The sequence below is a fragment of the Staurois parvus genome, unplaced genomic scaffold, assembly GCF_062004578.1.
Source record: "Staurois parvus isolate SC_StPar_1 unplaced genomic scaffold, SC_StPar_1.0 ptg000130l, whole genome shotgun sequence".
Lineage (NCBI taxonomy): Eukaryota > Metazoa > Chordata > Amphibia > Anura > Ranidae > Staurois > Staurois parvus.
This window is the reverse complement of record NW_028317926.1, coordinates 5594136-5622110: the sequence shown is the minus strand read 5'-3', so window position 1 is coordinate 5622110 and position 27975 is coordinate 5594136. Positions and strand designations below refer to the sequence as shown.

The 27975-nt window shown below is 41.8% G+C and overlaps 1 protein-coding gene across 2 annotated transcripts; it reads right to left on the bottom strand.

The window, feature by feature from the left end:
- Positions 1–5: 5 nt before the first annotated feature.
- CDV3 (CDV3 homolog) lies at positions 6–27715 on the bottom strand. Of its 2 annotated transcripts, none has more exons than XM_089672541.1 (5): positions 27256–27715; positions 19201–19277; positions 8652–8785; positions 7427–7586; positions 6–4822 (listed from the first exon to the last, which is right to left on the bottom strand). In XM_089672541.1, the coding sequence occupies exons 1-5, from the start codon at positions 27469–27471 to the stop codon at positions 4696–4698; spliced, it is 714 nt and encodes a 237-aa protein (XP_089528667.1). In that variant the 5' UTR covers positions 27472–27715; the 3' UTR covers positions 6–4695. The 2 variants fall into 2 exon arrangements, with proteins under 2 accessions (XP_089528667.1, XP_089528666.1); XM_089672540.1 differs by having other exon boundaries at positions 8652–8788; positions 27256–27708.
- Positions 27716–27975: the final 260 nt, after the last annotated feature.

The following is a 27975-nucleotide window of genomic DNA, read 5'->3' as shown; positions in this document are numbered from 1 at the left end:
CAGTGTTGAGATTTCAATTTTCAGTTTTATTAATGTCACAGATTTTTCTTTTGTCCAGTCCATGTCTGAGACACCTTTAATGGACAGTTCAACTACCCATCACACAGCATGATAAAAACCCAGAGATTCACATGTTCTGTAACGTCGTCTCTAAAAATGGGACGAGAACTGGTTAAAAAAAAAGCCAAGTCTAAATTTGCCATATGAAGATTAAACTATTGCAGTCTAGCACACATTCCACATAAATAATTTCATCCTTTGTTTTTCTTATAAATTAGATATCTGCAATAAAGACCTATTGTTTGTTGGCAAAGATTTAGACTGTTCACAGTTCAGTGTAGGCTGTGAAATACCCTCTTGTACTCTCTAAGCACAATTCAAAAAATCTAAAATATTCAGGAAAAATATATAGGAGTTTCAGTGGATAATAAAAATGCCAGCTTTCAATGGCAAGACTTTGATACTTGGAAAATGAGGGGTGCTGTGTTTATTATGCAACATTACTACCTGCCATTTTGAACAAGGTAACAAAGAAAACACTGACCAGCTTGACTTTTCTAAAAGTTTACCTATATCCAGACCTCGCTCAGAATTTTTTTAAATAAATGCAAGCAAGGTAAAAGCCATTTCATTATGTGACACAGGTGTAATATGCCAAATCAGTATTTATTCGCCATCCACCGAACAGATACTTCATAATTCTTTTCATAGAGCAATAAACATCAGAGCGCACTAAATGAAATTCAGTATGCTCCAAACACAAGTGAATTGTTAATATTGTGGCATTCAGTGTAGCAGTTACGGCTGTTCTATAAAGCAGCCTCTTAAAAGAATGCTATATATCCAATCATCAGTCATTTGAAACATTAACAGATACACACAAAAGTTCCCAAGTGTTAAGCTGGCCATACAGTTAGTTTTTATTCAATCAGCCAGTGGGTTGAACTAAAAAAAGAAAAAAAGCTAACAGATTCTTCCATTCACACAAACAAGGTGGGTGGAGGACTCCATTCCCATGGGATATTGTATTCTGAGAGCAGCTACCACTGCAGTCAGTATACATTGATCAATGGCTGCAGCTACCGATCAAGCAAAATTTTCCAGAATGTTCCCTTCAACAGAAGTGCCTTCTGTTGAGCAGGGATGGCCAAACACTGATCAAAATTCAACAGATCCCTGCTGAGCTGGCTGAATTTTGTTTAGTATATGGCCAGTTTTAGATCCATCCAAAACAAGCCAGTGCTCTCATTTTTGCAAAACTAAATAGGAATTACTATTAAAGCAAGTCTATAAGAGGGAAATATTGAAGACCCAGCAGCACTATTTAAACAGATCCTGTCCCCATACTATCAATATCAGCAATAATCTGCTCAGAAGATTATTTGTCAAAGTACCTTGTTTTCTGCTTTTAATCTCCTTGTAAATGACAGTGAATGAGCCTGAAGACTTCTAATAGGCCTTGTTATCTCTGATGTAACATTAGCTGGCACACAAATGTTACTTTGTAGTATTACCCTATCATTTATTTACATTTCTGGTTTAAGCTGGCCATGGACTGAACAAGAAAAGCTAAGATTCTTCCACCCACACTCTTCCTCTGTGGCTATTGTATGCTAACAGCCAACACCACCGGCAGTCAAAACACCCGCACAGTGCCTGCATCTGATTGGAAGCAGGTACTGTTCGCCCGACAGTTTTCCATCTGTCTACTTCAATCTAAGGATGGCAGACAGGAGGCAGTCGACAAAGCCACCCACTAAGCAAATTTCAGCTGGTTCATCAGGAACCAGACTAATTTGCTCCGTGTATGACCAGATGAACTGAACTGCCTCATTTATCTAAAGACTGCAGAGATGTGACAGTAAGAGCTCACATACAGCAGAGCACTGAGTAATTTCAGCCGTGACACCGTCTCCACTTGGTACAATCAACTCCTGTTTTGTTTATATTTTTGTGCATTTTTTGGACTCTGCTACAACTGGCACTTTTGTTTAATACTTTATATGGGTGCGCTAGTAAGTTGTTGATCTTGCCAGATTTAAAATGTTTGCTAGGAGAAGAGGGTTGGGGCCAGAGACTGGCACTGACATGAACTGACTTTCATAATGTGGTCAGTTTCTAACCAACATTAGACAGGTCACAACGTGGAAAAAACACTTCAGAAAAAGTGGTGGATACATGGAAGTTTATATGCAACACTGCTGCAAAGTTTTCATTTAAAGAGCGAAGTTTGGTGACGGTCTTTTTAACAGACTCCCTAAGCAGCACATATTTTTAAATATGTCCCTTCTGAGCTGCCCAAAGCAATTTCTTGCAGTCTATTTCTTAGCAATGCAGAAAATGAATAATAATTTTGATCATTCTGCAAAGTAATGGAACCGGCTTGCTTGTCATTTTATGCAAACTGGGACCATCAGAAAAGTCACTGTTTACATATTAATTTCAGGCTGCACTAAAGCAACAAATAGAAGGATAAGCTGTATTTTCCATCAGCAAACTAGACCTGTTACCCGTTTAAGACTAGGTTCACATCTGTGCAGATTATTGCCACTGCGGAAATGTACTTGTTCCCACAGCCGCAACCACCTGCACAGAAATAAAATTAGGAGTTGCGTGCAGGTGCCATTAATGCGAATGGAACACCATATCACTGGAAATCGCTCCTGGACTGGGAACTGCGCTGCACTTGCAGTTCCCCTGCAGTCTGCAATTTCTGAAATGCTGCAGGGACCTTTTCCCTGCATTTCAGGAGGCACGGCAGCCCATTTAAATGAATGGGCTGCCGTGCCCATGCCAACAGCGGCTTGCACAGCCACACAGATGTGAACCTAGCCTAATATTTTCCTTTCCCCCATAAAATCTTTTGGAAATATCACTAGAAAACATAACATTTAAACTTATTTAAATGTTAAGAGAAACTTCAGTTTATTTGGCAAACAATTCAACATGGAGTCATTACAAGCGTAGCATTTTCAGCGAGGTGGTAGAACATTAGTCCTGGACCTCTGAACTTCCATTTTACTGGAATGTTAAATGGTATCTAAATGACTGTTTCTGAAGAAGTGACCTTTGTAGACTAGAGGAGCAATGGAGTGTTTATGACGAGCATTCTACCAGATAGGGGAATGTTTTTCGCTAAGCAAGTAATCTGTAGTTTAGCTATACATTGCGAAAAATGATGACATAAGACAAGCTGTTCTTAATGTAAATCTGCTGTTATGAAAACAAAAATATTCTAACATGAAATACCCAAGCCTTTCAACACTGGTGGAAGCCTACTTTCACAGAATCAAATATATAATGCCTGCACGTTTTTTTTTTTTTTAAGGGCATGTTACTTTGAAAAGGCATCCACACCAAAAGGAACAAAGTCCTGCTACAGCCACTAGAAGCTCGTCAGGCCTCAGCCAAGTGACAGAACAAAGCGCCACTAACAATTTTCAATACAGGTTTGCTAAATCAAACCACAGCTAAAACCATGGGGAGATCAAACTAAACATCTGCTGCTGACCAATTCATAAATCCATGCATAAAAATTCCAAGTATTCGCATCAGACAAACCAGGAATTTTTACATATAGTTGTGAATGTCAAACAGGGAACTTAAAGTTGCCACCCTATATAAAAATCTGACCAGATATTTTTTTCAACATGCACGATGAACCAAATACCCAACAAATCCTCCTTTTTCTCACAAGCAAGGGTGGATACCATCAGCATATGACAGTGCTTTTGGGGAGAATAGGGGAAGGGGCATTGTAGACTGCCTAGTCTGTGCTTAGCAAAAGGAAGATCGACATCATATTGCAGAATGAAGGAGTTACAAGTTTAGAGTGCTTCTCTGTTATGCCATGAGCCTTACCTGCTGGATACATTTACAAAACTGTTCAACTACCTTTTCTTTAAATGCCCGTTCTAGCCCACATTTTGTGAAAACGGTATAACAGGGGAGCACTATTTATGGCATCGCAGTTTTTTTTTTTTTTTTTCTTGCTTTCAGGCTTTTTAACCCTCTATAAAAGGTAACAAACTACAGCTTTGCACTAGACTCTATATAGACCTGTGTCAATTACCCATCTTAAGAAATAAGAAAAAGACAATAATAGGGTCTTGACCAACTCCCTTTTAAGGTCACTTAAATGATTGACACAAAGCAGACAAATGTAAAAGGTGTTGTGATGTCTTGTTTTAATAGCTGTGCCAAAACAGAGGAAAGGGGGTACAATAGCCTCTCCATTTCCTGTCCCAACACAGCTATCTGAAACATATAATCTCTGCTTTATGTAAGAGACGGCAATCCTTGTGGTGTCCGCTATGAGCATAGCAAAACTGAGGTAGTCAACCATGTGCAGGCCCAGCAAAACAGATTTTAATAACCACTGAATGCTGCTATTCCATTCTCTTCTTAGATGTGTTATGTCTGAACACCGGGAATTCTTGTTCAACAGGTAGTGTCTCACAAGACATTTGTTCCCATAACAAGGACAAGGAAGCAGGGAAGAATGCGTAGCATTGCAAGAATAATTAAATTCTGTGAAGTTTTTGAACATTGTTGGATTCAGTAATTTGCATCATCCAGTGCGTCGCGCTGAAGAAGATCAGACAGTTCAGATGATCTCGGTCCAAGAGCTGTAGTTTGTTTACCTTAGTGGGTAAATTATCAAAGATCTTATGTAAAATGTTTTTTGGGGGGGCTTTACTGTTCACCTAGAACAGCGTACTGGTTGTCTAACTGAAGGCGGAGAGCCTGGTTCTTTGCGGCTTCTTCCCTTGCACGGTTTTTATGCTTCACTATTTCAAAAGTCTTCTCCATCTCTTTATCTCTGTTTTGAAAACAAATTAAATCACGATTTTAAAATGGGTTTTGACAATAAAATACAGAAAATAGAACTACATTAAAAACTGACAATGTCTCTCCACCACAGATAACTAATAAAATTTGTCATACCTGTTGGCAAGTGTCTTCTAATTTGTGCTCTGTTGAAGTGCTTGAGCCTCCATCAGAATTTTCAGCATTTGACACTTCAGTATTTGCTAGAAAAGGTGTATAGTAGCGTGCAGAGGGTTCATCCAGAATTTGTGCTAACATGTGGTCACACCCCTTTAGCACCTGATTAGTTATATAGCCATCGGGAATCGGAGCACAGGTACTGTATATCTTATTTCTATTGCATACTACAGGTCAATGACCAGACCTACACCTTTAGCTCTCCTACCACTTGTTCCATCTACTCCATACTGGCAAAAAATATCCACTGGAGCATTTGCAGTTTGCAGAGCAGGGAGTGGACAGAGAGATTACTTTGATTAATTTGGCCAGCTTAAACATGTACTGCAATGCATGTAAACTAAAAAGCTCTGCTGTGCATTGCTATTTTACCAGACTGCAAAAAAGTAGTGTGCAGAGGGTTTATCCAGAATTTTACTACTTAACTATGTGAGACAGTAGTGAAGTCGACATCAGATGGAACCACAGTGCACAGGAGGTTAAAGAATCTGACACTTCCAGAATTGTGAAATGCTGAAGACTGACAGAGGCTATAAAACTTCAGCAGGGAGAAGATGGGAGACACTGGCCACTGGAGGGAGAAGCATGATACTACTATTACAGGGAACTGCTTCAAGGAATCCTTTTGGGAAAAAGGACATTGTTTCAAGTTCTGCAATAAAACTTTACTGTAAAGTTTTAAGATCATTGCAAAAGGTGAGATCTAGAGGATAAATTAAATATGGGTTTTCATGCCCACTTCATCAGCACACTTTCATTATTTTACACACATCTGTTTTAAAACAAACCTGTCTTGACATAAGTACATGCCTCCTCTGGGTATCTAAGTTATTTAAGTTAGACAGTCAACATTACTAGCACTTTTAGTAGGAGGGGCCAGCAATGGTAAGCTCCCAGTTTCTCTACTGACAGATTTCAATTAATGCTAATACTTCAAGTAAAACTACAAGCAGGCTGTTGATTCCAATGTGTAATGCACAAATTCATTGGATTCCCATTCACATTAGCAGCCAAGCTCCATTTCCAAAGTGAGCCAACACAGGTGCAACCACCTTATGTATTCAAACCCTCAACAAATACAGGAACCTCTTTCCAAACTCCAGCACCTCTTAGGGCTCATTCACACGTTTACACCCCCCCGGGGACGCACAGTTGTGAGGTGACTCTACCATGCAGGCAGCCCCATTGATGTCAACTGCGACGCAAGGGCTGCATGGACAGTTGCTGCCCCAATATGCCATCCCTGTGGGTGCAGGTGCACGGCCTGGAATGCACAAACACACCCACACAGATGTCCTATTGGGAACAGCTACTGTGTCCCTCCAGCCGCTGCATCCTAAATGACACCCATGCATCCCCAAACAGGTAAACACTGCCCTCACATAGGGTACACACTGATACGCCCCATGTGAATGAGGCCTTAGTATGATGACAATTTCCTTAACTGTGTGGTCCGCTAGCGTTCATGTACATGGTCAGTTCCCCAGCTGCAGACATCAACTAGTATTTTTTTTTTTTTTTTTTTTTTAATGTGCAGGCGATTATCTGCATTTGTAAAAGTGATCTGAGTAGCTGCATCTGCAGGCTCTCCGCCCTACCAGAGAACCCAGAACTGAAGCCAGCGATCTGCAGGATTACCATAGAGGAATGAAGCATCCTCGATCATCTCCATGGCATTAGAAACCAGAAGTGACGAGTAATTTGTCGCTTCCAGTTTTGGTCAAAAAATTTAACAATTTTTTTTTTCTTTTTTAAGTGCCCCCATGCTCACTTGAAAAGGCAAACGCATACGTAGGTCGCGCATGCATATGTAAACTGTGTTTGTACCACACATGAGGTATTGTTGCGAACATTCTACTGAGAGCAATAATTCTAGCTCTAGACCTCATTTGTAGTTCTAAACTGGTAACCTGTAAACATTTTTAAGCGTTGCCTACGGAGATTTTTTTAGGTATCACAGACTTTCACCATTTCATTATAAAAGCATGACTTGTTAGGTATCTATTTACTCAATGCAGCATCTTTTAGTCATCTTTTTTCCCAAAGGAAATTGCATTTGAAAAACCGCTGCGCAAATACCTTGTGGGGGTTCCAAAAAATTTTCTAGCAGAAAAAAATACTGATTTTTACTTGTAAACAAAAAGCCAGAAAAAGCTCAAAAAAGCCCTGGTTTTAAAAATGGTTAATCAAGAACAGCTGGAGTAAGTGATCCAATGAATCCAATTATTTTTACCAGAAGGAATGGAGAAAAAAAACAAAATTCCAGCTATTGCAATGTCACACCACATGAACATTTAAAATGTGCAACAGGAATTTTATACTTTGATGACTATTCAAGGAGAAATGCAAGAAGGGCTATTTAAAGTAATTGTGGCATCAAAAAGACACAAAATTATGTTAACCATTTTGAAGTACTTGCCTGCGGGACTCTATATGCTTGGCAGTGGCCTGTAGTGATGGGAACTGGGTATCACTAAAAATTTCAGGGGGGCCTTGGGGTTTCCGTGTTGTAGTTGCCACTCTGGCAGCAGGGGGTCTATATACACCACTGGGCTGTGCAGGTTCTGGAACTTCAGTTACTAGAAAAGTTGTGAAATAAAAACACAAACATTTAGTTTCATGGAGTAAAAACACATTTACAATCACTTTAACCACTTCAAGTTCGGACACTTTTACCCCCTTCCTGTCCAGGCCAATTGTTAGCTTTGAGCGCTATCACATTTTGAATGACAATTGCGCGGTCATGCAACTCTGTACCCATATGAAATTTTTAGCATTTTTTTTTGAGACAGATAAAACTTTATTTTGGTGGTATTTATTCAACACTGGGATTTATATTTTTTTGCTATATAACTGAAAAGGTCCAAAAATTTTGAAAAAAAGTGTTTTCTTATAAAATTTGCAAATAAATAACCTTTCCTCATAAATCTTGGTTAAAATGTATTCAGTTATATTTTTAGTAAAAAAAAAAAAAAAAAAAAAAAAACGCCCAAATTAGTTTATAACCAAAAATAATTTAAAAAAGATTTTTTTTTACATTTTTATTTTATTTTTTATACTATTTTTTTTACATACTGTCACCCTAGCAATATGGTGACACTACTACTTGTGGGGGGTTATGAAGATTTTTTTTTTTACACCCATAAAAGGCTGTAAAAGCAATCATTTCTCCTTCTCTCTGGCTGCATTCTTGCAGCCATTGAGAAATACTGTGTGAGCTGTGATTAGTCATAGCTTGTCACATGGTACAAGGCTGTTGTGAATAGCCTTGTACCATGTGACCTCTGTGATCATTCACAGATTTCACACAGAGTAAGCAATGATGTCAGAACTGAAATCTTGCTAACTACTCTTCACGTGATCACTGATTGGCCAATCAGTGATCACATGATCGGGACCTCGCACAGAGGTCCCGTACAACGATCGGTGTTCCACTGTGTCCAGAGAACACAGCAGGCACTGGATCGCGATGCTGCGCTCTCTCAGGAAGCGCACACAAGCAGGGGGCGGGGAGACCATTTATAAACGGCCACCTGAGCCTGCACTGCCACCGTCTGGCTGTTTATATACAACGGCCGGACAGGAAGTGGTTAAGTGAACTAAAAACAATGTAATTTATGGCTCCACGTTTTACATGGTCTCACCAAGATTTACAGTAGGCTGAGCAGGAGCAGTCTTATTCCAAGGCCCCAGTGACTTATCTGTGCCAGAGCCACCTGTCTCTTCCCAATCTGTCCCTTGTTCCTCCTTCTTTTCACTTTCATCATCTTCTTTTTCACTGCTGCAGAAAGAATAAGCACAAATTAAATTTTCATAATTCACATACTTCAAGCTCATCCCATGTTAGTTTTCAGGTAGCATGTATAGGCTTTCTGCTGACGGACAAATGAATATTAGGAATGCCTAAACTTGGATTATACTTTCACCTACAGGAGGTAGGGGCACCGGCAAATAAACATTAAAGGCAGCCCGCTTATAATCTAGTGTTTAATTGCCATGCTTCAGTTATGTAAGCAAGCAGTACAAAAGCCAATAACACAGAGAAATGGGTCCAATGTAGATTTGAAGAAAAAGATTTTATGGTAAGTAGAAGGAAAAAAAAATATTGACTTGCGCGAAAAATGTATTTCTTAAGAGTGCAGGACACAGGCATAATCTTAAACAATGGAGATGACCCTCCAGTGTATCCATAAAACCCCGCCGCTCAGTGAGACCCTTTTTTTTTCTTTTCTTTTAAGCAAGCAGTAAAGAGATAGGGAGGGACCAGTGTCCTGTAATGTACTCCAAGATGTGGACTGTACAGGTATGGCAAAATTCCTATAATTTTAAAGCGGTATTAAAACTGAAAACAACAACATATTGCAACTTGCCCATCCTTAGATGTGGTGACTGCATTTGCATTTTTTCTCCCCTTTATTTCACCTAATGATCCTTCCAGTAACACTTCCTGTCTTAGGGTATCTACATTGTGGATACAGTAGTAAAGCAGACACCCTTGCACAGCAGGGTTGTCAGACTGGGGAGAGGGTAGTGTTATTCACATCCATCTAAATCTGCTAGTCTAACACATTGAAGCTGAACACCAGCTAACATTTTAGAAGCAGACACAGCAAATGAATAAAAGCAGACTATTGTAAGTACCCGTCAGTGATTATTCATTTGTCTCAACCCTCTAACTGCTACTTTGTCTGGACAGCTTGGTCTGCTAAAGCAAGTTGAAAAATAAGACTTACTAGCAGTATCACCAGGTGAAGAAAAAAAAAAAAGTCAGCACAGAAAAACTAATGTAACCACCACATCGATAACTGGTAAGCTGCAGTTTAATATATTTTTTGTTTTTGGGTTTAATACCACTTTAATTATAAAATTACAAAACACTGGTTGATTCTTATGATGTCCCCAAGCCCGTCAATGCCCATCATTGCTACATATCAGTGCAGCATCAGTGCCTCCTCATCAATGCTGCCTATCCATGCCACCTAATCAGTGTAGCCTCATCAAACGCACATCAGTGAAGGAGAAAAATTACCAGTCTGCAAAAATTTATAATAGAAACATAGAAAAACTTAAAAAAAAAAAAAAAAGTGTTGCTTTTTTTTTGTTTATAGTGCAAAAAATAAAAACCGCAGTGGCGATTAAATACAGTGTTGAATGACTGTGCAATTGTCAAAGTGCAAAAGTACTGAAAGCTGAAAATTGGCCTGGGCAGGAAGGGGGTAAAAGTTCCCGGTTGACAAGTGGTTAAAGGGAGTAATCCTCTTGAACAAAAGCAGAGGGCTCTGCGAGGGAAAGAGCACCTGAAGGCAGCCCCAGAGGGACACAAATGGTTTCAGAGGGCGACGAGGAAGAGTAACTTTTTGCAAAGAGCACAGGGAGAGTCAAGGTGTTATCAAGAGGTTATACAAGGCCAAAGAAGACCTGCACAGTACCAAGGCAAGTAATTTGCCTCCTCTTTGACAATACCACGACAATGGCACGGTCTTCTCCCTCCTCCAGGTGCCTCTTTAGCCTGAGCTGGGCTGTGTGCATCCTTTTACAGGTAAGTCTTTCATAATGTGGCAGTATGCAGTCCATACAATTGCAGGGGACCAGATTTTTTTTTTTTTTTTTTAAACAAAACTTTACTATCACTTTAAAGAATGTATACAACATAAGTATCAATAAAACACTATAAAATTTTAAATATTCTAAAGAGAAAAAAAAATGTCATATTCCATCTGTCCCGCTACCTCTAAAGACAAAGAGCTGAGCAATCAAAGGCCGCTGAAAGCTCAGTTCTCGGTCTTTAGTGAGCCATGGACTGTCAGTCACCAGCTCTCTGCTCTGCCCCTCCAGCGCTCACTGGAGCACCAGGCTGTGTAAGAGGCAGGAGCAGTTGGCTCAGCAGCTCATTGAGAGGCTGAGCCAGCTGCCAGTCCAGGCATCTAGGGAAATCAGAGTTTAAAGTCAGGATCTCTCCAGAGCCTGGATTGGCTCAGTGACGTCAGCAAACATCAGACTGTATCCTACAATCAGCTAAATCTGGGTCACAGGAGTGCAGAACTAAGTGCACTCCTTGTGACCCACAGAAAAGGTATTAGGCAGGGCTTGACAAATTTGCTTTGAATCTAGGAGCCAGCTATAAACGTTAGCAGCCAGTTTGTTTGTTTTTTACCATTTGCTTCCTGGTTACTTTTGTCCCCTTCATGCCCAGGCCCATTTTCAGCTTCAGCGCTGTCACACTTTAAGGACAATTGCGCGGTCATGCAACACGGTACCCAAATTAAATTTTTGTTACTAAATACAAGACCAAAAAAAAAAAAAAAAAACCTTCAAATAAGTAATTTTTCTTCACTGATGTGCAGTGATGAGGCTGCACTGATGGGGCACTGCTGAGGCTGCACCGATGGGGCGGCCCAGACCCGGGTCAAAGCCCGTCCAGGGTGGGAACCAAAGCACTTGGGGCGTCCCCTACAAGGGGGTGTCCAGCTAGAAGCCATTGCTGAGCCTGTTCAGAGCTGCCGGTTCCTGCTCCAAGGTGAGGCTGAGAGTCTCCCTGGAGTGACAGTTGTCCCTGAAAGCCGCACAGGGGACACTTCCTGCCAGCTCCACTCCTCTGACCTGCCCCTCCTACTACTGTACAGGCCCGCATCTCCCCTAACCCACACTACACATTCCCAATGCTCCTTCCTACTCCCCGGACTCACACATGTGGCAGTGACACCTGCAGGCTGCCCAGCAATGTTGCTCTCCCCTATGCTACACCACTTGGGCTGAAAACAGCCCAAGCTCCAGGCCGCATTTTCTTGTCGCCACGGCAACCTGGAACCCAGGGTTTGTCGAGCCCTGGTACTATGTATTTTACTTTATCAGTGTCCACAAAAGTGAGTATCATTTACGCTTAAAATAGCTGTGAACAGTGTTATAGACACTTTCCAATACAGTTACAAGTATGCAAGTACCATATCTGTTTTTGGCACGTTTCAGAAATTATCTTTAACTTTTCCATACAAAGTATCTGTGATCAAGCAGCTCTAGTCCGATATTGGTGGAGTGAGATTGCAGGACACTGTGCAGACAAATCGTGTGCCTGTGCTCTACAGTCCGTTCAGCCTGAGGAAAGATACAGGCTGTGCTTGAGCAGGGGGCGGAGTTGTCCAAGAGGCAGCCTGTAATTGAGAGTGGGGTGTGTGCCAGAGGCATAGTTTAATTGGTCGGGAGACATGGTGGCTGAACAAACTACCCAATAAAGACATGCTCTGCATCTGTAGTGTCCTGTACCTCTAAATGGCCAGCCAAGGGTTGAAAACTGACCACACGAGCACAGACCAGCTTATGTGGTTTATGTGGTCAGCTTAAAACACTGAAAAAAGGAGACTGGCAGGATCAACCAGGTAATTCAAATGGAAGTACATGAAAATGAAAGACTATGATTTATAAACCACATACACTATATTGGCAAAAGTATTGGGACACCCCTCCAAATTATTTTTATTATTATACAGTATTTATAAAGCGCCAATGGTTCGCTCAGCGCTGTACATTACAAAAGGGGGACAGAACATGTGACAGACCAATACAATGCAAAACATGAGGGGATCGAGGGCCCTGCTCTTTCGAGCTTACAATCTAGGAGATCATTGGAATCAGGTTTTCCAATCACCTCCATGGCCACAGGTCTATGAAATGAAGCACCTAAGCATGCAGACTGCTTCTACAAATATGTGTTAAAGAATGGGTCGCTCTAAGGAGCTCAGTCAATTCTAGCGTTGTAGCGAGATAGGTTACCACCTGTGCAATAAGTCCATCCTTGAAATTTCCTTGCTACTAAATATGCCATGGTCAACGGTTAGTGGTATAATAACAAGGTTAAAGCAACTGGTAACAGCAACTCAGCCACGAAGTGGTAGGCCACGTAAAATAACAGAGGGGTCAGCGCAGGCTAAAGAGCACAGTGTTCAGAAGTCATCAACTATTTGCAAGGTCAATAGCTAAAAGACCTCCAAACTTTGTGTGGCCTTCAGATTAGCACAACAGTTTGTAGAGAGCTTCATGGAATGGGTTTCTATGCTGAGCAGCTGCATCCACGCCTTACATCACCAAGTGCAATGAAAAGCGTTGGATGCAGCGATGTAAAGCATGCCACCACTGGATTCTAGAGCAGTGGACACGTGTTCTCTGGAGTGACAAATCACACTGCTCTGTCTGGTAATCTGATGGACATGTCTGGGTTTGGCAACTGCCAGGACTGCATTGTGCCAATTGTAAAGTTTGGTAGAGGGGGGATTATGGTGTGCGGTTGTTTTTGGACCCTTAGTTGCAGTGAAGGGAAATCTTAAGGAGTCAACATACCAAGACATTTTGGACAATTTCATGCTCCTAACTTTGTGGGAACAGTATGGGGATGGCCCCTTCCTGTTCCAACATGACTGCGCACCAGTGGCCAAAGCAAGGTCCATAAAGACATGGATGAGCAAGTCTGGGGTGGAGGAACTTGACTGGTCCTGACCTCAACCCAATAGAAAAACACCTTTGGGATGAATTAGAGCGGATACTGTAAGCCAAACCTTGTCTGACATCAGTGCCTGACCTCACAAATGCGCTTCTGGAAGAATGGTCAAACATTCATGTGCGTGTAAAGGCAGAAGTCCCAATACTTTTGGCAATATAGTGTATGTGTACATATAAAATATAAATATTCAAAAACAAGAAAGCACTAATGTAGTCCTCCATCCAGAACTTACCACCGCCAAGAAATTGTATTCTGACAGAGTTGCCTGCAGCTGTGACAATACACTGCTGCAGCCACTGACTTCTGATGAGGGGGACTGCCAAACACTGATCAAAATTCACCTGGGCTGGCTGAATTTCAATCAGCGTATGGCCAGTTTAAGACTAGCATAACCCAACCTCACTACAACTCAATTGATGCTCTAAATGCCCCTATATCAGAGGAATTACTATTCACAATTAAAGATTTAAAAATAAAGCCCCAGACCCCAACGGCTATACTGCCAAGTTTTATAAGGCAATCATTGGGGATATACTCCCACACCTTCTATCCCATTATAAACACAATGTGGGATGGCGGGAGCTACATGCCTACGGGCTCACAGGCCTACAAACTTCTTGCTAAGAAAGGGAAAGAGCCTACCATGCCTAGGTCCAACAGACCAATCTCTTTACTCAATCTAGATGCTAAAATGCTTTCCAAAATCATTGCCTCCCAATTAGCACCCATGTTTTCTTCCCGGATTCATCTGGCTCTGTCAAGGGCCGGCAACCTCCAATATTCGTAAAGTGTTAGCAGTGCTTGAATATGCTAAATTCACATGCATTGGAGCATTTGGCCATCATCAGACTTGATGCAGAAAAGGCCTTTGACAATGTCAACCTCAACTGGTTCTTCCTGGTAATGGTAAAATTTGGCTTTACAGGACACATTGTAGATTTTCTGTGTAATATGTGCTCTAATCCGACGGCATGGATTATAGCTTTAGGAGGCATTTCAGGTACCATCCCCCTACATAAGGAAACAAGAAAGGGATGCCCTCTTTCTCCCCTCCTGTTTAATTTAGCTTTGGAGCCCCTTTCCAGATACCTCCTCTGTCTCTCTTCATGACATACATATAGGCTCAAGTGAATTACGTAGGGCACTAGTTGCCGATGATATGCTAATTTTGATATCACACCCCTTTTCTGACTTAGAGACTCTACAAAAATATCCTAGAGTTAATCTCTGTTCCGGTTTACGTGTCAACTATGAAAAAAGCAAAGTTCTACCCCTCACATTCTATTGCACCCAAGTGGGATGCAGCATCCCCTTTTCCCCTGGCTCACCGTCACATAGTTTATTTGGGTATCAAAATAGGGAAGGACCATCCTTCCCATCTCAACTTCTAACCACTGTTTACTAAAATCTTTTAATCAGAACAAAAGACTTGGATGACTGTCCCCCTATCACTCTTTGGAAGATGCCACCTTGTTAAAATGGTGAGTTTTCCTTGCCCGCTATACCCTTTACAAACCATCCCTCTCCTCAAACATCAAGATGTGTGTAGGCTTCATTCAGTTATCAATGCATTCCTCCGGTCTAAGAAAAGGCCACGTATTGTATTATCCAAACTAAGGATGTGCTAATCTACCGAATATTAGGCTGTATAATCTGGTTTAGTGAGATAAGGTTTGGATTGGCTCTCTTATTCCTCAACATATGCGAACTTCGTTCTGCAGTCTAATCTAGAATTTCCCTTTCACCTGTCTGGCACTATTTTGATCCAAAATATGGATAGAGCGTGGAAGGAGACTAGGAAGAAGCTAAATCTTTCCCCACACATTTCTTGTTATCTAGAAATTCATGGTAATCCAATGTTTGCACAAGACATGGAATACAAGGTGTTTAACCTTTGGCGTACAAAAGGCCTGGTGAAAGCATTTTCCTTGATCCATCAAGATACCTTGAAACCAAAATCCTTTTCTGAGATAAGCATACAGTTCAATCTTCCTCCCTCACATCTTCTCTACTACCATCAGACGCTCTTATACATTAAAGTGGTTGTAAACCTAAAAAAAACACAAATCATTCTAATCTTACAGGTTCAATAGATTTTACCTTTACTAATCATTTGAGCTTAGTTTTGTATCTTGAAGCAATCCCCTGCTCCAGAAATCCCCCCTACTCTTCTGAACAGAATAAATTCAACAAACAGAAAAATGGTGTTGCTGTGTTGTAAGCAGAGCCGACAGTCACTGGCACCTGTGTATTCCCCTGAATTCACTCAGGAGACATGGTCGCATGCATAGAGATGTCAGATAGCTGTGCATGTTCTTGAGCCGAGGCTGGAGGGTGTGTATAACTGAGGGATTGTGTGATATCACATCTCTGCCTACTGTTCTCTGTTCCCGCAGACCAGCAGTTTTTGAAGGGCTGAGACAAGCTAAGGGAGTATTTTTCTGAGGTTCACTCACAGCTGTGTATTTGTTTACAATACAATTTATTCATTTATGTCAAAGTAATTTTTTTATATTTGGGTTTACAACCACTTTAAGTCCTGCTGTCCAGATACTTTGAGGTTTCGCCTTTCTCTGACTGATCACTTGTTAACCAAACATTCATACTCTATCTCTGAAACTTATAAGTCATTGCAATCAGTTTCTGCCACCACATTCGATGCACGCTTTGTGAAATGGTTTAACCATTTCAATACCGGGCAATTTTACACCTTCCTGCGCAGGCCATTTTTCACGTTTCATCGCTCTCACACTTTGAATGACAATTGCGCAGTCATACAACATTGTACCCAAACTAAAATTTTATCATTTTCTTCACACAACTAGAGCTTTCTTTTGGTGGTATTTAATCACCGCTGGGGTTTTTATTTTTTGCTAAATTAACAAAAAAAGACCAAAAATTTTGAAAATAAAACACGTTTTTCTTTGCTTCTGTTATAAAAGTTTACAAATAAATAATTGTTCTTCATAAATTTAGGCCGAGGTGTATTCTGCTACAGGTCTTTGGTGAAAATAACCCAAATTAGGATGTATTATTTAGTTTGTAGGAAAGTTATAGAGTTCACAAACTATGGTATAGATCTGAAAATTGATCAATCCTGAAGTACTGACAGCCAATCTAATTTCTTGAGGTCCAAGAATGTCAGAACAGTACAGATATCACCAAATGACCCCTTTTTGCAGAGTAGACAGTCCGACGTACTTCATAAGAGGAATGGCGAGTTTTTTAAAGCTGTATTTTTTTTGTCATAATTTTTTGGAAAATGAAAAAATTAAAAAAATTATTTACACTATTTTTTTTTTTACATACTGTCACCAGTGCAGTACAGCGTCACCATATAACTGGCATGGCAGTGATCAGGGACACTGACTGGTGACAGCATGAAAAAAGAAAAAAAAAAATTATTATATATATATATATATATATATATATATATATATTATTTTTAATTTTTTATTAAATTTTTCTTTTATTTTTTTTTCATATTTTTTTTTGTGCTTAGCTGTGATTTGGCCACAGCTAATCACATGACATGTGCATGTGACCTGCTGTGACCATTCACAGCTAGGCACTAGTATACAATGGATGGCATGAATGAAGCCATCCATTGTATACAACTGTCATGTGACCTGCTGTGATTGGTCACAGCAGGTCACATGGTACCGGCAACGGGACTCGGTACTCAGATCTGTCATCGGCCATGTCCGAGGTACACGGGCGGTGACAGATCGCGGCGGTGACAGATCGCGCCGCTGCGCGGCTCTGTAACTGCGCGAACTGCGCATGTGCGGGAAAGCTACAGCCGGAAAGCTACAGCACTTTTGATGCCGCCAAACGGCTATAGGCCGGGCGGCTAATGGTTAAAGATCTTCTGGAAAACAACTTGGTAGACAAGATTCTGGAGGACTATCTGAAAGTACGCAAGTGTAGAACAAATCAACTATGGAGAGAACTCAGTACAAATTGATACATAGAGCGTTTATCCAATTTCTCTCTCCGGACACATTACTCACCCGGCAACGTGTCCTCAATGTGGGTCTCCCAAGCCTTCATTGTTTCACCATTTGAAGCTGTGCTCCCCAATCTCAAACTTTTGGGACCAAGTCATTACTTTCACTTATGGCATTACTGGGCAACTCCTTCCCAAGTTGCCTCTCATTACTATTCAGCTACAATGATCCTGGACACGCGCCCCAGGGAACATATTGGCTCTATTCTCCAGTGGGTGCCTTTTCCAGTGGGTGCATCTATGCCTTTTAGCAGCTTGCAAGAACATTTTGAAGATGTTAGCATCTTTTTCTGCACCTACAATAACTACAGTTAAGAAGGACCTTACACAGCTTCTTTGTCAAGAAAAACTGGACACTGAACTGCAGAACTATGTCCCTACAAACAGATTGTTTACCAGATAGCGCTCCTACATTGAACATACCTTCTCCTCTATGGAAAGTATGTCTTTAATGCAATCTTTCCAATACACCGAGTGGTATTTGACCAACTCTCTGGGCAACTTAAAGTTCAGGTATCCTTGACATTCGTGATCTGTTTTTTTTTTCTTTTCTACCCATCGGTTTCCTGGTGGTCCTTTTCCCTGCAAAATGGGGTATATATGGAGGGTCGATTGCTCCTTCCCCCCCCCCCCCCACACACTATTTCTTTCCATACATATTAATGCTAGGTCTAACACTATGGCTAACCTTTCAGTTGCATTTATATTCTGCAAATAAGGTTACTTTCTTATGTTATCTCCTTCTGTCGAGAGTCATCCAACCTACCGTTAGTTCTTCTGTCTCCATGTTACATGAGAGAATTATCACTTCATTTATACAGGAATGTTTTGTTTTCACTATACATTGTAGCAATTGTTTTACTTATATTGCATTTTAAGGCTTTCCTGAACCTTTTTTTCTATGGCATTGTCCTTTGAGAATGTTGAACAATTTTCATTCATATTTATTATGCTGTCTTTTCTTAAGCCGAGAATAAACATTAAAAAAAAAACCCTTGCATAACAACATTCTTATTTCAAGTACTATGTTACATAAAAACACTATTCACTATTTCACTTCAGGTATTAAAATCTTGCTTGGTTGGTTAAAGGTAAAAAATTGCACATCTGAAAAAGGGTATGAGAGTAGACCAAGTTAAACATTTATTTGACCGTACAAACATTCCAACACCATACCTAAATAGACTTCAGGTGACAAACATACAGGTCTATAAATAATCCAAACCAACAAGGATTCTTTTGAAGACTCCTTCCATAAATTGGATCATCATGCATGCATTTTAATGCCTAGACAGGATAAATTCAGAGTAGCTTGGAAAAAAAAATAATAATAATAAAAAAAAAATCACGATTTCTATTTACTTTTTTTACTAGGTACAGTTAAACAGAATGAGACACCAATGAGGAAATAAGGCCATAAATAGTGCTCTCAACATCTGGAAAGTTACTGGTTATAATATACATAAACACCAATATCCGTGGACCATTTCTCTTATTCTCCTAAAACCCTGTATGGTCATTCCACACCTTCCTATGCATTATATGAGTAATGTAAGGGCAAAGCTAGGTGTAAGGTAATCAAGACTGGTTAAATGACTTCCAAACTCCATGTTATGCATTAGAGCACAGGAATAGAAAGAACAAGAAGTTTCTAGCAAATTCAACATGTATATGTGGTTATGCCACGCAATACCTTATCTGCAGTGACTGAATTCTAAGTCCGCTGTAATCGACTTCTTTTTGCTCAAATTCTTTCCATTCATCGTCTTCCTAAAAAAAATAAAAATGTCATATTAGGAAAAAGGCAAGCTTGGTAATGTATCAGAATTTAAAAATCCAGTTACAAGGTACCAGAGAATACAAATTACCAAAATGAGAGTAAATGCCAGCATATTAAATTCCTCCATGCCTATGGACCTATCCACACCAGCATTTATGCTGCGTTTTAACATGCTTTGTGTTCTGGCAGCACATTTGCATGAACTGCCAAACACACATTAGACCAAAAATCATGTGTTCCCCATTTCCTCCAGAGCAGCACAACGTGCAGTTGTGTGAAACCATGCACTGCGGTGCCCTGCTACACAGGTGTGTTAGGAAGGTGCACTGGGTGTCACCAACATCAGTGCACTGGTGTAAATGGGCCCTTAGATCTGTCAACATTACCAGGGTCTCCCAGCCTCTCTTCACTAAAGTAGTATTAAAGTGATTGTAAACTTTCAGGGTTTTTTTTTTTTTTCTAAATAAATATGTTATACTTACCTGTTCCTTGCAATGGTTTTGCAGAGCAGCCCCAATCCCGCACTACTGGATTCCCCCCACCGGCACTCCTGGCTCCTCACCCTGTCGAGTGCCCCAGTAGCAAGCTGTCTGCTATGGGGCTACTCATGCATGCATGCTCCCGCACAGCCACCTAAAAACAGGTGGAACATGTAATGTTCCCAAAGGTGAACTCATCCTTTATGGCCAAGTTCTGGTCAGGTTCTGACTGTAGGAAGGTCAGAATGTAAGGCACAGAGTAATCTCTGGCACGGAGGTTCACATGACACAGAAAGGATTTCCAGGTTCGATAATAGACCTTTCTGGAAGTGGGTTTGCTCGCTTTAAAGAATGTGGGAATAACAGAGTCCCTAGAGCACTGAAGCACATCTGCACATGCACCAGAGTTACCCGACATCAGCATTAGCAAACTTTGGCCGTGCGCACACAGAGATGGCTAATAAGGAAAACTGGAAGCTGTCACTGTCTTTGCGCATGCGCAGATATGCTCACAAGCCCCGTCAGGACCTGAAAGCCTGGTCGGAGGCATTGGGCACATCTGCACCACATAACGAAGCAGACTGAAGTTCCGCTTTAAATATAGCACAAAATGTTTTTCTATATCCATTTGATATGTTCAAAAATACCCAATGGTCTTGCCAGGGAGCTTCTAAGCAGAGAACTTTCAGTGCTCTCTGTCTCAGCTGACTTAAGTCAATAAACAAACAGTTACATTGTTCTCAGCCATCACTGAGGATTAAAGAAACAAATACCTCTACTTATGATGAATAGGAAAGGGGTAGGCTTTAGTAACCCTATGTTACTGTTGTCTTGATAGAGAAAGTGAGCACCATCATCCTAAAACTGGAAGTGTTACTTGCAGGATCACAAGGTAATATAGGAAAAAAAAAAAAAAGTTGGAAAAAAAATGTAGAAAAACCAAGTACTGCTATCAAATCTAGGTAGTGGTACACTGCAATTTGTTTTACAATCCTTACATTGTCCAGGCAACAGCACCTCTGCCAGCTGGCTTCCAGGGGTGGGCTGCACCAAGCTTCTATAACTTAAATTATCATGGCTCTGGTCCCTTTGAAGAAGTCGGAGCACCGATGTAACACATAGGACAGAGCCTGTATATTGGGGTGTGCTGTAGTGACTGTGACCCCCCAAATCCATAGCAGCTGCAGCCTTTTCCATCCATCAGCTACCTGAGCTGTCAGCCAGAGGCATCTATTTGGCAATGAGCAGTGGGTACACCCCACTGTCAGTTTTTATATATACATATTACTCTGTATAGTGTCCTACTTTTTTTTTAATAAAGTGACCTAAAGGTTTTTAACCACTTGCCTACAGGGCACTTATACCCCCTTCCTGCCCAGGCCAATTTTCATCTTTCAGCGCTGTCACACTTTGAATGACAATTGCGCAGTCATGCAACACTGTACCCATATGAAATTTTTATCATTTTTTTTGAGACAGAGCTTTCTTTTGGTGGTAATCACCTCTGGGTTTTTATTTTTTTGCTAAACAAACCAAAAACTGAAAGTTTTGAAAAAAAAGTTCTCTTAGTTTGTTATAAAATTTTGTAAATAAGTGATTTTTCTTCTTCGCTGATGTGCGCTAATGAGGCTGCAGTGATGGGCACTGATAGGCGGCACTGATGGGCACTGACAGGCATCACCAATGGGCACTGAAAGGCAGCACTGACGTGCACTGATAGGTGGCACTGAAAGGCAGCTCAGATGGGCACTGATATGTGGCATTGATGTGCACTGGTAGGCACTGATGTGGCACTAGCAGGTGGCATTGATGGACACTGACAGGTGGCACTGATGGGGCTACACTAATCAGGGCACACTGATCATCAGTGCCCTGATAATCAGTGTACACGTCCCCTCTAAGGAATGCCGATTACTGGCTCTCCTCACGAGCTGTCAGGAGGAGCCAGTTACGCCGTGACGTCACACCGCCGGAGCCTCGTGGAGGTCCGGCGACCATCTTTAAGTCTGGATGGTTAGTCCTATTGCTATTGTTTACATCGGTTTTAATATCCAAGTTATTTTTATCTGTGGGAATATATACCCTTGAATAAACCATTCTTTACCTACTACACTATGGGCATTTTTTTTGTCTGGCTCCCAGGTGGAGTGATTGGTTTTCAGAAGCCCATTCAAGACCAAAGATCCATCCCAGTATCCAGAGGGGATTTCCTGTACACTCAGGCAGCAACACCCACCCAACCCTTAAGGGGACCTCTGGATGTTTGGATCAATGTAGTGTCCCGGAGCTATCTACTGTGCTGCTCGCCCCTCAGAGGGAGGATAATCCACCACCTGGTCTACAATGATCTCCTTAAGAGGACATCTGGTTATATATTTACATGTGCATTTATGTTGCGCATCTGGTGACTGCGCAATTTTACTACACCCATTTGCACAAGCACCGGATTATCATTGGAACAGGCACCTACAGAGCACTTACTGTCACCTTTGAACTTTTAATATTTATTCATTATCTATTCATTTTTGAACTTCATTAGTACTCATTATTGATTTATTTACCGAGTCACTTTTACCGAGAATTTTAGCGCTGCACTGTGATTAGTTTATGTTACTGCTACTAAATGTCTTATGCTGGCCATACACGTATTTATTTTTGGAAGGGGAATATTTGTATGAAAATTCTACATTTGATGAATAAACGAATGTTGTTCGAAAATCTCACTTACTTTAACCACTTGCCTTTTAGAGGATTTAACCCCCACTTTCTAACTGTCCCATTTTTTGGGATACGGCGCTGCGTTATTTTAACCGACAATTGAGCACTCATGCAACATTGTACATAAATTAAATTTATGTAATTTTTTTCCCCCACAAATAGAGCTTTCTTTTGGTGGTATTTGATCACCTGTGCGGTTATTTTTTGAACTATAAACAAAAAGACTGACAATTTTGAAAAAAAGAAAAAAAAAACCCATATATAATAAATATATTATATATATACATACATACACTTTTTGCTATAAAACATATCCAGTAAAAAAAAATTTTTTTAATCACATTTTGTCATAAATTTAGGCCAAAACGTATTCTGCTACATCTTTGCTCAAAAAAAAAAAAAAAACCCCAATACATGTAAACTAATTGGTTTATGTGAGTTTTAGCATCTACAAATGGCGGTATATATACTGGAATTTTTTATACTAGTAATGGCGGAGACTTATATCGGGACTGCGGCAGACATTCTGACATGGGGGGGAGGGGGCTGACTGTCACCGACATCCCCAATGTCATTAATACAGTGATCAATGCTAATAAAAACTACTGTCACTGTACTGACACTGGGCAGGAAGGGGGTAAACATCTGGAGAGATCAAAGGGTTAACTGTGTGCTGTGTTTTACTGGGGAAACATGCTGCTGTGTATTTCTCCGCTATGCAGAGAAATACACAGCGGCATGTTATTGCTGGTAGGAGAGAGACCTGTGTTTCCACACAGGTCTCTCCCGTCAGTGTTACTCGGTGATCGCCGGCGAGGAATCTCTGGCCGGGACCCGGTGATTGACATCTGTAGCCGCCAATGCTGCTGCAGGTAGGTCAAATGAAAATCACGTATATATACATGTGATTTTATGCAGCTGTGCTGCCCTGTAGCAGTACTGCTGCTATACGGCAGAGGGGAAGCGGTTACCATTCAATTTTAATATGAATGTAATTTCTGAACAAAAAAAACCCCAAAATATACTGTCCGAAAATTAATTTGATCGAGAAACGTTTTGTATTCTGCTCCTTTGAATTTTCCCATCACTGTGGTTGAAAACGAACGTTGATTGGACCCCACTAACAATTAGGAAATCAGATGAATGTTCTTAAAATGAAATTTTAGAAAGAAAAATTTGTTTGTGTGTGGCCAGCATAAAACTGGGTACACAGGGTCTGAACATTGGCTGGTTCAGAGGGAACCGGCCCCCATTCTGACCATGTGCACTGCTGTCCTTCCGACAGAAGCTAGTCTAACCACTGGATTTCATCAAACAAACATGCTGGAAAACCAAAATCTGATCAACGCTCGCAGCCAATGCGATATTCTCAGAGTGGATTAGATATTTTGTTCCCTAACCATACAGCTGGTTATTTAGATTTACCACTGCAGATAGATATTAAAGAATAAATTGCCTTTTTTTTTAAACTACATATTACTAAAATTATACACCACACTTTTTTCAAGGTTTTTAGCCAATTAATCGAAACAATAATAATCGGCCAAGTAATGGATAATGAAAATAATCGTTAGATGCAGCCCTACTGTTCTTATAAGCCTCTTGCACACACAATGCCTAAAAACGCCATGTTTTTAGGCATTTTTCTTTACGGATATAAAGCATTGCATTTACTTTTTTTTAGTGCATTTACCATTTTTTGTTTTGGGAGCCTGGAAGCATTCAGCAGATCACTGGTGACTTGCAGGACTCCTGCAGACCTGTCAGTGTTTGTGTCCTTGTATGAGCATGCAGATACACTCTGATAGGAAGAATCAATGAACTACCACAGCCCTCCACAGTGCCGTGTTAGGTTAATGAGAACTACAAGATGACAGCCGCAAATGCTGTTGGAATTTGTAGTCTTCCCATTCACAGAATACTGTTAGGAGAGGTTAACTTATCCTTTAATGGGCCTGTACACAGGCACGTAAAGTTGCGCTGCATATATCACACAAAAGACAAAAAAAAATTAAATCTGCTTTACTAGTCAGTATTTTTGTGAGCAAATATGCACATATGCCACCTCCCCTTGATTTAAAAAAGCCAGAAGAACGTTTCCCCATGTGTATGCCTACACACAAATACGTGTAAATGTGCACTAGTCCTACATAGTACAGTCTCGTGTTTTTTTCTGCCAGGAATATCCGATTTTCATAAATCAGTACCAATTTGTGCAAGCATACTTGGGGCCCAATAACACTAGCGCAGGGGTGTCAAACTGGTGGCCCTCCAGCTGTTGCCAAACTACAAGTCCCATGAGGCATTGCAAGACTGACAGTTACAAGCATGACTCCCAAAGACATGATGGGACTTGTAGTTTTGCAACAGCTGGAGGGCCGCCAGTTTCACACCCCTGTACTAGGGGGTTAGGGCGTTTGGTGTGTCAACTTTGCACTGACACCTGCTGCAGATCACAAGGGCAGTGCAACTGGAATGCAGTTGCTGGAAACGGGTACAGAACGCAGGTCTTCCGCACCACATTCTAGTGTGAACTGTCCCCTATGAGGGGTACACACTAAATTTGCTTAATTAAACCCAGTGGGATAAACGGAAAAAAAAAACACAAAAAACAAAACTTACAGATCACTGTACTAACACAAGCAATGTTAGCGTGGCAATTCCCCCACTGAGCTATTGTATTCTTACAGGGGGACTGCCCCCCGCCAGAACACACCGATCAGCATTCACAGCCATGCCCGGAAAGCAGAAACTGGGCATGAGACCAGCTTCTGTCAGACAGGGATCTGTACACATGGGCCAAAAATCAGCAAGTTTCTGCCAAACCGACCATTTTCAGCCCATGCATACCCAAGGCTTAGGGTGCAGTGTGATTTCAGACCATTCATTCGAATGGGATGAAATCTCGACATAAAAATAGTACATGCACTACTTTACAATACGCACAGCAACTGGATTGCACTGTACTTTTATACCATGTGATCCTGCGGAGGCAAACACAGTGGGGGAGATTTACTAAAGCTAGCTGCACCTGTGCAAGGTCCCCAGTCACCTTCTAACCTCAGCTTGTTCAATTAAGCTTTAGGCCCCTTTCACATGGGGTGGACCCATCAGCTGATCAGCCCGCTGAGCAAGAGGATGACAGCTCTGTGTCCGCTCGGCTTATGCAGAGAGAACACGGACACAGCCAACTGTCCGCCATGGGCTGTCGGATAGAAATGGACCACATGTCCATTTATATATGACTGTCACCCAATCCAATCAGCCAGATGGATGGAGAACGGAACTCCATCGGTCTGTTTTTAACGGACAGGATCAGAAGCAAGCAGGTCTAAACTGACACGCCCGTTTACACCCACCGCTACATAGAGAGCAGCGGAGCATCAGACCGGGTCCGCTTGAAAAACAGACAGGCAGACCCGATTGGTTCACTCATGTGAAAGGGGCCTTAACAATAAAAACTGAAAGCTGATTGGTTTCCATGCAGAAGTGCACAAGATTCTGAGTGAACCATCTTTAGTAAATAAACCTCAGTGTGTTCTGAAGACGGGTTTCCCACACCAAACTGTGGTCTGAACTGGGCCTAGGTTCACTCTATGGCAGGTGGATAAGAATGGCAGCTGTTCAGCACCCACAACCACCTGTGGCCAAAATACGCTTTTTTTAATAGACATGCAAGGCTGCTATGCATCCCACACATCCAGAAATATCATTGCGTGTGCGGGGAACCACAGGGAAATCACACAGTGCAAAAGCACCAAGTGATTCCCTGGCCACTGCACTTTAAAAATGCTGCAGGAACCTTTTTCCTGCTTGAAGCGCAAGCACATACGTCCATTCAAAAGAATAGGCTGCCGTGTCTGCACAAACGTGGCCCGCAAACCGTGTGAACTGAGCGCAAATTAGGGTGTACAGTAAAGATATGATAATATAAGAGACGTGGGTTTCCTCCGGGTACTCTGGTTTCCTCCCACACTCCAAAGACATGCTGGTAAGTTAACTGGATCCTGTCTAAATTGGCCCTAGTATGTATGTGCAGCACAGTGGCTAAATGGTTAGCACTTCTGCCTGGCAGTACTAGGGTCGCTGGCTCGAATCCCAGCCACGGCACCACCTGCCTGGAGTTTGCATGTTCTCCCTGTGCCTGAGTGGGTTTCCTCCGGGTACTCCGGTTTCTTCCCACACTCCAAAGACATGCTGGTAGGTTAATTGGCTCCTGTTTGAATTGTCCCTAGTATGCGTATGTATGAATGTTAGTTAGGGACCTTAGATTGTACACCCCTTGAGGGTTAGGGACTGAAGTGAATGTACAATATATATGTAAAGCGCTGCAGAAATTGACAGCGCTAGATAAGTAACTGAAATAAATGTATGAATGTAAGATAGGGACTGATATAAAGCACTGCATAAATTGATGGCGCTATAGATGTACCCGTAATGAAAAAAAAAAAAAAAGAGACCCCCTACTTAGTAATGATCTTGAGAAAAAGAGCCACAAAGGTCACATGACTCAGAATGAGCTTCCCTCTATTAGCTGCAGGCAATCTACACCCACCAATCAGAAGGCAGCAGTGGAAGGAGCCTGGCACATACATTCATCACACTACCAGGATGCCAGTGTTTGCTGGTTGTGACCCCAGTCTGTTTTCCTTTGGCCTTGACAGGCAGCCTGTGACACACATGTGACAATGACAAGTGGCTCCCACGTGTACTGCTGAGAACAGAGCGCCCTATGGCGTCCCTGTGCTGTCCCCGGGTTCAGGCACTTTACCTTCTCCTGCTGGGGGTCCTGAGCCTCGCTTTTGCCGAACTTTTCCTTCCTGAAGCTCTTGGCCCCTCCGCTGCTCAGGGACACTAATGAGGACTGTGACCCGTCCGGCGGCCTGGCTGCCCCCCTGCTGGCGGGCGCACTGGCCTTGTCTTTCTTCTTCTTTTTGTCTCTTTTAGCGAAGAAGTCGTCCAGGCTCCTCTCTTCGGGTTCAGCCATGGCGCCGGTAGCGGTGACACACGACAGACAGGGGTTAAAGCGTCGATGGGCGCTGCGCACGGCACACACCGGTCGCACTCACTCACTGGAGCGGCGAGGCCGGAAGCGCTGCCCACACCCGGGATTAAGCCATCATGACCGCGCTGGCGGGGGTGACCGGCTGTGACTCGGCGCTCTAAGCTTAGGCAGTGTGCGATCACGTGTATAAGAAACACCCCTCTGTGCTTTCCAGTAGTATGGACTACCTCGCGCTAGCTTCTCAGCCTAGAACGTGTCTCGCCGCTTGCGTTGCTGGTTTTTTTTTTTCACAACATAACTTTATTGACAACGGGACCTGGAAGTGCATGTGTACCAAAAAAACGCGACTTCCCTTGTGTTTATCCGTCGTGCTGTTTTAAAAAAAAGTTGCATATATTAATGTATTTTTAGAAAATTTAGAAAAAACCTCACTGGATCCTGATGTTTGGTGTCCGTCCTGTGGAGGTGTCAGTGACATCTTCCTTC